The 12,003-nt window shown below is 38.6% G+C and overlaps 1 protein-coding gene across 1 annotated transcript in view; it reads right to left on the bottom strand.

Moving 5' to 3' along the window:
• Positions 1-12,003, bottom strand: part of PPP1CB (protein phosphatase 1 catalytic subunit beta) — a gene marked incomplete at both ends in the record, with an annotated part of 45,779 nt that overhangs the window by 8,891 nt on the left and 24,885 nt on the right. Inside the window, 3 exons of the mRNA XM_080711246.1 lie at positions 4,203-4,274; positions 6,654-6,758; positions 9,214-9,444. Of these exons, the coding sequence (XP_080567372.1) occupies positions 4,203-4,274; positions 6,654-6,758; positions 9,214-9,444 (408 nt within the window). The remainder of the gene's footprint in view (positions 1-4,202; positions 4,275-6,653; positions 6,759-9,213; positions 9,445-12,003) is intronic.

The raw sequence follows: 12,003 nt of genomic DNA, 5'->3' as shown, positions 1-12,003 counted from the left end.
TTCAGCTGGGTATGGTGGTGCAAACCTATAATCCCAGTACCTGGTAGGCTGAGACAAGAGGATAACATATTTGAGGCTACCCTTAGCAACTTAGTGAGATCCTGTTTCGGGCTAGGGGTGTAGTTCAGAGGTAGAATGACCTTGGGTTCAAACTCCAGCACCCCAAAATAAACAGACTTCTTGATTGCTTGAAGAGTATTTAATAGTTAAACTAGATTACTGAGGGTAAGAGAGTAGTTAGTAGTTAAACTCCAGTAAATGATTGAGGGATAGATATTGATAGAATGTAATTTTCTAAGAACTGCAGTGACTAAAGATAAATGTTTATTTTGCCTGGCGTGGTGGTGCATGCTTGTAATCCCCGCTTGTAATCCCCCGCACTTGGGAGGCAGAGACAGGAGGATCGTGCAGGTTCGAAGCCAGCCGCACGCACTGGCTTAGGAGACCCTGTTTCCAAATAAAAATGTAAAAATAGGTCTGGGAGTGTAGCCCGGAGGTAGAAGGGCTTCCAGGAACCCCAGTAGCACCAAAAATAAATAAATAAATAAATAAATAAATAAATAAATAAAATAAATGTTTTTTACAGAATGAGCCAGTTTTAAGATTTTCTTTCTTAAGCCAGGCCTAGTGGCACACACCTGTAATCCAGTACTTGGGAGGCTGAGACAGGATCATCACAGATTCAAAGTCAGCCTCAGCTACTTAGTGAGGCACTCCACAATTTAGTGAGACCCTGTTTCAAGAGAATGAAAAATAGAGCTGGGGTATAGCTTGGAGGAGGAAGAATGTCCCTGGGTTCAGTCACCAGTACTGAAAAAAAAATTTTCATTTATTTATTTATTTTTGTGGCACTGGGGGTAGAACCCAGGGGCTTTTCTACCTCCAGGCTATACTCCTAGACCTATTTTATACTTTAATTGGAAAACAGGGTCTCACTAAGTTGCTGAGAGCCTAAGTAGCTAAGGCTGGCTTTGAATCTGGGCGATCCTCCTGTCTCAGCCTCCCAAGCACTGGGATTACAAGCATGTGCCACCATGCCAGGCAGGCTATGGTTTCAAAGAATGTTATAAATTAAATTTCTGAAGGTTGCAGAGAATGCCAAAGATCAAATTAATCATAGTTTAGCATCTCAGAAACTTTATTTTATTTTTTGTGGTACTGGGGGTGGAACCCAGAGGCTTTCTACCTCTGGGCTATACTTCAAGACCTTTTTTTTTTTTTTAATAATATTTTATTTGGAAACAGGGTCTCACTAAGTTGCTGAAAGCCTCACTAAGTAGCTGAGGCTGGCTTCGAACCCGTGTGATCCTCCTGTCTCAGCCTCCCAAGTGCGGGGATTACAAGTGTGCGCCACCATGCCCGGCTATTTTATTTATTTTTTATTTTTTGTGGTACTGGGAATGGAACCCAGGGGCATTCTACCTCTGAGCTATACCCCCATCCATCTTTTTTATTCTTTATTTTAAAACAGGGTCTCACTGAGTTGCAAAGGGCCTCACTTAGTAGCCGAGGCTGTCCTCGAACCACAATCCTTCCTGTCTTAGTTTCTCAAATGCTGGGATTACAAGCGTGAGCCACCACGCCCAGTTTATCTCAGAAACTTTAAAATATGCTGAAAATAGAAAATGTCATTTTCTATTTGATATTGATTTGATAATCAATCCCTTTACAAAATTACCAATAAACAATCCTCCTGTCAGTAAGTTTAAAAGCCTTGATTTTATACATAGTGTGTTTCTAATATGTAATAGCACTTTGAGTCCTTATGTTACCCCAGAGCATTGGCATGGTGATACATTTAAATTTTGCTGAGAAGTGATATTAAAAGGTGGAGCTTATTATGTAAGTAACAATGAGTCAATTAATACAATAAGGCTTCTATTAAAAAAGAGTCTGGCAGAAACAGAGGAAGGGTAGTTTTCCTTATGTTAATGTTTTTCATGATATAAAAGTATGATATAATACAATTATATTTTGTCTTCATTACTATTTTGTCCTGGTTCAGAACTCCTTAAATTCTTGCAATTTCCTGAACCAGTGTCTATTATTTGCAACAAGCCCCTTCCCACCACAGTAGACTCTATGGCTATGAGGAGAGTCACAGGGTGTCTAGTTAGTTTTGATCTGCCTGGTGATCAGGCAGATCAGCCACCTGAGTAGAGGGTTGAATTTTCAGCTCTCTCTTCTTCCTCCCGTTTCAGACCTGGAAATGAGTCCTATAAAGAAAACTCACATTGGGTGTGGTGGCACATTCCTGTAATCCCATTACCTGGGAGGCGGAGACAGAAGGATCACAGGTTGGAGAACAGCCTCAGCAACTCAGTGAGACTCCACATGCCTGGGGTGTAGCTCAGAACCTCTGGTTTCAATACAGTATGACTTGGGGAGCTTCCTGGTTAGTGAACTGATGTGCTAGGAAGGAACATGCCCAGAGAGGGCAGGAAGCCTTGGGCTGACTGTCCCCAATACTTCCTCCTATGTATCTCTACCATTTGACTGCTCTTGAGTCGTACCCTTTATAATGAAGAAGTAAATGTTAACAGAGAGGGGGGCTGTAGAAGCTCTAAATTTGTAGTCAGCCGAGCACAAGCATGGGTTACCTGGAGACTCCACTTGCAGCCAGTGTCTTTAAGTGTGAGCTGTCTTGTGGGATGGTCCTTAATCTGTTGAGTCTACTAACTCAGTTAGCAACAAAAGTGAACTAAACACTTTGTATTTGTTGGTGTTGGAGAGTTGATTATGATTTGGAAAATAAATACACATGTGATGTCAGAAAGCACCACCCACAGGGCATTAATATTTGTAGCACAGCTGAACTGAGGAAGTAGAGTAACATAACTGCATTAAGTCCAGCAGTTCATGGCATCTGGTGACACAAGTGCCATTGTTATAGACACCTTAAGTACATACCTGATATTCAAATATGAGCAATAATATTTTCAAACCAAGAGAAAAGTCGACTAAGTGGCAACTGTGTCTATCATTCACTTACAAAGTTATGTTAGGCCTGTTTGTTAACTCATACACCACTGTATCCTCTACTGGAATTTGCCCTTTTTCCTTGATTGTGTAACAACTTAAGAATTGTTCTTATTGTCTGAATGATCAATTTTTATAATTTCTTTACAAAATAAAGTCTGAAATACAAATGATGCAAAATATAACAACAACAAAAAACCCTACTAGGATAATTTAAAAGAGGGCAACTATACCCCTGGCTAAGAAAGAAAATTATTTTAATTTAAAAACATTTAAAGCTGGGCATGGTGGTACATGCTTGTAATCCCAGCATTTGGGAGGCTGAGACCAGAGGATTGCGGTTCACAGGCAGCCTCCGCTACTTAGTGAGGCCCTCTGCAACTTAGTGAGACCCTGTTTCAAAATAAAGAATAAAAAATAGGGCAGGGGGTGTAGCTCAGAGGCCGAATACCCCTAGGTTCCATCCCCACCCCACCCCCAAATTTTGAGCCAGGTGAGGTGGCATACATCTCAATCCCAATACGTGGGAGACTGAGACAGGAAGATCACAGGTTTGAAGCCAGTCTCAGCAACTTATTGAGATACCATTTCAAAATAAAAAATAAAATTAACGGTGTTGCGTGTTTATGTAGCTTGGAAGTAGAATGCCCCTGAGTTTAATCCCCAGTACCAAACAAAAAGACTTTTGACTAACAGGTTTTTAAAGGACATAATCAACGCCAATTTAAATGAGGGGATTTAAAATGATAGGAAGTTAAGGGGAATCAATAACAAATCTTTTTCATGAGCCGGGCACAGTGGCGCACGCTTGTAATCCCCGCGCTTGGGAGGCGGAGACAGGAGGATGGCGCAGGTTTGAAGCCAGCCGCGCTGGCTTAGGAGACCCTGTTTCCAAATAAAAATAGGTCTGGGAGTGTAGCCCAGAGGTAGAAGGGCTTCCAGGAATCCCAGTACCACAAAAAACAAAAATAAAAATAAATAAAAATAAATAAATAAATATAAAATAAATTAAGTTTGGCCCAACCAAGAAGGGTTATATAAAAATTTTAAGTTATGTACTTTGGGGAGAAGTGAAATATTTTATACTACTATAATCTGTAAGTTAAGCTTACTAACTATAAAACATGATTATTAGTAAACCAATCCTATTTCTACTAAATGTAACTAGTTTCAAATATATCACCATTTCACACAAAGCAATTAAACTTCTCTACATTATGTACCTGTATCAGGGACATCAGTGGGTCTCATAATTCTCCGAATCTGTTCCATAGACTGCAGGTCTGGCGACAGTCCTATAAATAAAAAAACAAGTCATAGGCCTAACATCTAACAGAACATCCGATTATGATTATGTTGTCTTCTCTGTTTTCCCTACCAAGGAAATGGAATTGTTATATTCCAAAAGACTCCCCAAGGAAAGACCCCAGTGCTCCTTCTCCCAACAGCTCCCTGCCCTTTACATGAGCATACTCAATCACAACCTTTCCTACTTGCCCACTTTGTGACTCACCTAATCATAAACATTTTTATTTCTAAGTTAAAACACTTCAGTTCGTTCCCTAAGAACTTTTCTCACTTCCCACTCAAACATGTTCATTATCTTCATGAAACATAAACTGTTAGTCAGGACAATAAACAAGAAAAAGCACTTGAAAATGACTCTGTCAGACTGGAGATTGTACACAGGGGCATTCTACCTCTGAGCTATACCCCTACCTGTATTTTATTTATTTTGAAACACAGTCTTGCTAAGTTGTTGAGGGTCTCACTAAGGTTCTGAGATTGGTCTCAACACTTTGATCCTCCTGTCTCAGTCTCCCATGTACTAGGATTACAGGCATGTAACTATCACGCCCAGCTCTTAAAAATACTTTTTTCTTGGTGGTTCTGAAGGTTGAACTCAAAGGCATTCTACCTCTGACCCACATCCCCAGCCGATTTTATTTTTTATTTTGAAACAGGGTCTCACTAAGTTGCAGAGGGCCTCACAAAGTTACCAAAGCTGGGCATAAACCTGTGATCCTCCTGTCTCAGCCTCCCACATACTTGGATTACAAGCATGTGCCACCACACCCATCTTGAAAATACTTTTGTAATCTTTAAAGTAGTACATAAATATATTACTTTTCTCTGGTAAGCAATCAAAGTATAATCACACACAAAAAAAGCTAAAAATTCAGATTCCACACTGCTTCATTCCTATTCTAAGCTATACTGTGTAAGAACTACAATTCCTTAAATGTATAAATATACCAGAAATGTTTCAATTAATACAGTGAACTATGTTCTATCAGAAAATAAATCATTTATTACTTCAAGCCTAATCAGTGCATATTTGTGGTATATTCCATTTTAATCCTTCTTATATATTAATTAAAACTTTCTTATTTTCATTAATTCCGTATAATAAAACCCAATATGATTACTAACCATTCAATAAACCCCTTTGCTCAGTATTTCGGTCTCTATAACCTTATTCCCTCACTCCCCAACACATACTTGACATTCTAGGAAGGCTACACCTTCTCTAAACCAGACAACACAGACTGTGTCTCAATTCTTTCACAGTCTACCCTCTAAAACTCAGGCCTCCATAATCTTTACTCAACTATTCTCTCTCATAAGTTCTGTCTGTAGAAGTACTAACATAATTAAATTTCCTTTATTATTCACTATATTTCATAAATATATTTTATCAATAGGTTTAAAAATTGTTCTCAATTTTCTTTCCTTTATTTTGGTGGTACTGGGGATGGAACCCAGGGGCCTTCTACCTCCTGGCATACACAAGGCATTTTCATGAAATCTAGCCAAACACCAGACACATTAAAATTTCAAACGAATGCTTATTTCACAAGTCATATAAAATAACTTCTAAGCCGGGCGTGGTGGCACACGCTTGTAATCCCAGCGCTTGGGAGGCTGACGCAGGAGGATCGCACAGGTTCAAACCAGCCTCAGCTACTTAGTGAGGCTCTCAGCAACTTAGTGAGACCCTGTTTCCAAATTAAGTATAAAATAGGTCTGGGAGTATAGCCCGGAAGTAGAAAGCCTCTGGGTTCCACCCCTAGTGCCACCAAACAAAACAAGACAAAACAAACGACCAAAAAAAAAAAAAAAAAAAAAAACCCTTCTAATTCTACCAAAAATTACTTATAGGACTAAGGGCAACACTGCATAAATCCTAGACTTCTTAATATATGTGAATATTAAGCTTAGTTACATTAGAATTCTGATGAAAGATATTTAAGATAGGCAGGAAACTAATGATCCTCTAATTTTTACTGATGGCAAGGGTATCTTTCTGGCAAAATTTCAGACTTGGGCTGGGGATATAGCTTAATGGCAGAGTGCTTGCCTAGCATGCAAGAGGCCCTGGGTTTGATCCCCAGCACCACAAAAGAAATAAAAAAGAAAGAAACTGAGGCAAAGGGAAGAAATTAAAGCAACAATGAAACACAAAGAAAAAAACCCCAAACCCTACACATTTTATATGAGAAATTCTTTATATTTAACAAATGTTAAATTTTTATTATTTATAATCATAAGTTTCTAATTATTGAAAGGTTTCAAGCCACAAGTACTGCTTTGTTATTATATTATTTATTATTGTAGATCTTTTCTGAATCATGAAAGAACAGTAAGAGAAACCCCCACGGCAAATGTTCTACCTCCATGACAACAGAAGATCTTCTCATCCACAATGGCGGCTATAGGCAGACAGTTAAAACAATCAGTAAAGGTCTTCCACAATTTGATATTAAACCTTCGTTTGCCTAGAACAAGAACAAGTAGATTAAAAACAAATTAAAACCATCTAAAATTGTTCTCACTAGTTATCCTAAAGCCAGAGGATTCTGGAGGATTTTCTCCTTTTACTAGTGCTTTTTCTGTAAGTGAACAAGTTAGAAGAGTAAGTTTTATGGCTGTGACTCTAACTCGTGGTATAGCACCTAACCCCAGTATCATGTTCCCCCTCAAAGGCAATAAATATAATGTATATTGAGCACCTTCAGTAAAGTTACAAAGACTTCAAAGATTGTGCTAGGTGTTTTACAAAACATACACATCAAACAATTTTGTCTTTTAAGATCTCAGTGGTTTTAAAATGGTTTAGCAGGTTGTCATTTCCCCCTTTAATATGCACACTAGTTAAATATCTAGCCAAATAAGCAAGCAGAAGCGAAAGGGGTGCCTCTGGAGAGTGTCTATCCTAACTCCACTGTACTGAACAACACAGTAGAAACTTATTGCCAGGAAAAAAAAACTTTCAAGGTTTAATTGGTATTCACTTTTGAGTGAATTACAACTTGGCACAATAGCAAGTACAGACACAAAGGCTATAATTTTCCTGTAGCCTAACTTAAATAGCTATAACAAAGACAACCTAAAGTGCATGTTCACCTTTTTAAGAGTTACTTGATTTTCCCGATTTGGCTTTATGTTCAACTATTAAACCAGGGAAAGGACGAAAGACACAAGTATTAATTTCCTATGTTTCTATGCTACAGCCTGCCTCTTAAGGAATACGTACAACTCAAAGCACTGTTTACAAGTGGCTCACTTATGCATTATTCCATCTGATGCCATTTCTGTCCTCAAGGATACTCATAACCCTATTTCATCCTTTAAGAATATACCTATGCACTTCTATTTCTGTTAGAGCTTTAAGAAGAAGGTTATAGTGTGATATACTTCAACCTACTTCCTCTCTACAGGTTTACTTTATTTCATTTTATTTTTGTGGAACTGGGAATTGAACCCAGGGGCATTCTAGATTTGAGCTACACCCCCAGACCTATTTTTATTAAACAGAGTTTCACTAGGTTGATGAGTCTCACTATTTGCTGAGGCTGTCTTTGAATTTGTGATCCTTCTGTCTCACACTCCCAAATGCTAGGATCACAAGCGTGTATTACCTCACCCGGCTCTCTTTTTTTTTTTTTTGCGGAACTGGGGATTAAATCCAGGGGCATTCTACCTCTGAGCTACAAAAGGGTCTCACTAAGTTGCTGAGGGCCTAAATAGCTGAGGCTGGCTGCAAACCTTCGATTCTCCTGTCTCAGCCTCCCAAGTACTAGGATCACAAGCATGTACCACCACATCTAGCTTCTATCATTGTAAAATGAAAAAGAAAAAAAAAATCAAAAGCAAAAAGCAAAACAGATTCTAATGAGGAATTTGGCAATAAAAAACAAATTTAATTAGAAAATCACTGTAGTTGATTTTAAATAATTGACTAAGCAAGCATACTCCCATAACTGATCTAACAAAACTAAAAGCCCAAATATGAATGTTAATAGGACAATTTAGTAATAGTACTTGTGAAGACTACTAGTAAGAGCAAATCAGTGATAGCCCAGAATACTCAGGATCTTGTCTCTCTAGGTTTGTAAGCAGATTAAAATTCTAAGACTTAACTTTGCCTTTGAAATAGCTTCACAGAGTTTCTCAGTAGTTTTTGTGCACAAGAAAGGTAAGATCAAGCTTCTGTGATAGCACGAGAGCTGAAGCTTACTGGACTCTAGAAACCAAAGCCCCACCTAGAGAGACCTGTTTCCCTTGGGTATTTTACTAACTAATGAGCAACAGGATCAAAAAGATCCCAAGAAACCAATTTAATTAGTAGTATGTTTTTCAACTGAGACTGATATATATTTATTTATATATTTTTTAATTTTTGCAGTACTGGAAATAGAACCCAGAGGCACTGTACAGCCAAGCTAAACCCTCAGCCCTGTTTTTAATTCTTTATTTTGAAACAAGTTCTCACTCACTAAGTTGCAGAGGGCCTCACTAAGTAGCTGAGGCTGGCCTCCAAACTGGATCCTACTGTCTCAGCCTCCCAAGTACTGGGATTACAAGCATGTGACCACACCCAGCTCCCAAGAGGTATTTTTATTATTATTATTATTATTATTATTATTATTATTATTATTATTAGGGTCTGGGGACGGAACCCAGGGGCATTTGACCTCCAAGCTATACCCCCTGCCCTGTTTTTTATTCTTTATTTTGAAACAGGGTCTCACTAAATTGCGGAGGGCCTCACTAAGTAGCTGAGGCTGTCCGCGAACTGCGATTCTCCAGTCTCAGCCTCCCAAATGCTGGGATTACAAGTGTAAGCCACCACACCCGACAAGAGGAATTTTAAAAAAAAATACTGAAGAAACTCTTTGGAACTGGAAAATTTTCTATTAATTACTTTAAAAAGTTTTTAGTGTTACTTACATTCATCATAGAATCCATAAATGCGATTGATACTAGCACACTCATGGTTTCCTCTTAAGAGAAAGAAGTTCTCCGGATATTTGATTTTATAAGCCAATAGCAAACAAATGGTTTCCAAAGACTGCTTCCCTCTGTCCACATAATCTCCTAAGAAAAGATAGTTGGCTTCTGGTGGGAAACCTCCATATTCAAATAATCTCAGTAAATCTGTATACTGTCCGTGAATATCTCCTAAAAATGAGGGGAAAAGATTTAGAAAGATTAATTTTGTAAGAAGCTTCTATGAAATGGTTTCCAATGTTCAAACTCTTGTGCAATCCACTCTCCTTAAGCACAGCATATGTTTTGTGACTTGCTTTTAACAAAAAAATAGAAGTGAAATGGGCTGACCCAAAATTAGGTTATAAAAGATGTGACTTTCCTCTTGTTTGTGCTCTCACATCTTCTTCCATAGTTGCTGATGAAACCGGCTAGCTGTCTTATGAAGCTCACACAGCAAAGAACTGAAGGAGGCCTCTGGCCAGAAGTTCAATTGGAACCAAGCCCACCAGCCTATAAAGAACTGAAATCCTGTTACAGGTGAGCCTTTCAATAACTACAGCCCCAGATCACATCTTTACTGGAGCTTCGTTAGAACCCAGAACCAAAGAACACAGCAAAGCTCCACCCAAATTCCTGACCCAAAGAAATCATGAATTTGTATAAAAAGTCTGAAACTTCTAGTCCCCCCCCCGGGGGGGGGGGCAATACTGGAGATGGAACCCAGAGGCATCTACCTCCGAGCTCCACCCCAAGCCCTATTTTTTCATTCTTTATTTTGGAACAAATACAGAGTGCCTAAGTAGCCAAGGCTGGCCTTGAACCTGTGATCCTCCAGTTTCAGCCTCCCAAATACTGGGATTACAAGTGCGCCACCACGCCTGGCTTAGGAGTCAGTGAGTGAGTGAGTGAGTGAGTGAGTGAGTGAGTGAGTATGTATGTATGTATGTATGTATGTATGTATGTATGTATGGTGGTACTGAGGATAGAACCTAGGGTTTTTTCTGCCTTCAGGCTATACTCCTAGACCTATTTTTTTTTTAAATACTTTATTTGGAAACGGTCTCACTATGTTGCTTAAAGCCTCACTAAGTAGCTGAGGCTGGCTTTGAACTTGTGTGATCTTCCTGTCTTAGCCTCCCAAGTACTGGGATTACAAGCATGAGCCATCACTCACCCAGCTTAGAGTTATTTTTATACAACAGATAATTAATACTGCTATTATTATTACCTAATAGTTTAACTTAGGTCATACAATATTTGCAACAAAATTTTGCAACAAAAAGTAAGAATTAAGAAATAGTATAGACTTTATTACCCTTAATTTATTTTTGTATTAAAGAGTACCTTTTAATGAGTAGACATAGTCCCTGTCTTGCGAAGGTTTGATTTGCAAATTTTTAACATCATGGTGTTACAAAAGCAATATGAAGTCCTTAGAAAGTATACTTGGAATACTGACCTTTCCTTAGGCTTGTGCTGCATGATACAATACTCCTATGAAATGCTGAGCAGCAGCACCAACCTGCAGCTCCCATCAGCATGGGATCATGAGGGTAAATGACACATACTTTACACTGTACTTTGCTTATTGTTAGGCGTATTAAGTGTATTTGAGAGTTAAGATATAACTGGAACTTAACCCCATCATAAGTTGAGGAGCATATGTACTTCAAATCATTTAAAGATTACTTATAAATAACCACATTTGCTTCATATAAATAGAAAGGATTGGGCATTTCTAGAAAATTCCAAATTATTGCCTCTTAATTATAGGTAATCCTCTAAGCTAACTGACCCATTCACCCAACAAATATTTACTTAGCTAATATCTTTTATTTGCTAGGCTCTATACAAAGTAGCACCAAATACATGATTTTATAGACTACACAAAGAAAGAGTAAAAACAATTTCAGAGACAATAACCACTTCAAAGAATAGCTGCATTAGCCAACCAAAGGCCAGTGTGATACATTTTATCACTTCCTGTGGCTGTGTGAACTACAGAACCCCCCACCCCCATACTAGAGATGAACCCAGGATGTCCTCTCTCTGAGCTACAACCCAGCCCTATTTGTTTATTCTGGTACTGGGGATGGAACCCAGGGACATTCTTCTTCTGAGCTACATCCCCAGCTCTATTTTTTATTCTTTATTTTGAAACAGGGTTTCATTAAGTTGTAGAGTGGCTCACTAAGTAGAAGAGGCTGACTGTGAATCTGAGCCCCTCCTCTTAAACCTCACAGGTACTGGGACTACAACATGAACCACCACACCCAGCTCTTTGATTCTGAACAGGGTCTCACTAAGTTGAGGGTCTCATTAAATTGCTGAGGCTGGCCTTTAATCTTTGATCCTCCCGAGTAGTGGAATAACAGATGTATATCACAAGGCCCAACTGGGATTTATATTAATATGTCTCTTCCTATATTTTATTCTTATTGCCTTATTATTTTCTTATTCCTAAGAACTCTTGATGAATAGCAATCTTTTTTCTGAGGGGGGGATGGTACTGGGGACAGAACCTAGAGGCATTTTAACTCCGAGCTACAACTTCCAGCCCTATTTTTATTCTTTATTTTGAAACAGGGTCTGAGTTGTAGAGGACCTCACAAAGTAGCTGAGGCTGTCCCCGCAAACTGCGATCCTCTGCCTCAGCCTCCCAAATGCTGTCTGTATGGTCATTTTAATGAAATGTTCAATTTTTATATAATTTTACTTAATAAAACCTATGAGTTTTTTCTTTTAAAC

This window comes from Muscardinus avellanarius (genome assembly GCF_963383645.1).
Source record: "Muscardinus avellanarius genome assembly, chromosome: 15".
In the NCBI taxonomy this organism is placed as follows: domain Eukaryota; kingdom Metazoa; phylum Chordata; class Mammalia; order Rodentia; family Gliridae; genus Muscardinus; species Muscardinus avellanarius.
The sequence above is the reverse complement of the archived record's forward strand: the minus strand, read 5'-3'. Positions and strand labels throughout refer to the sequence as shown.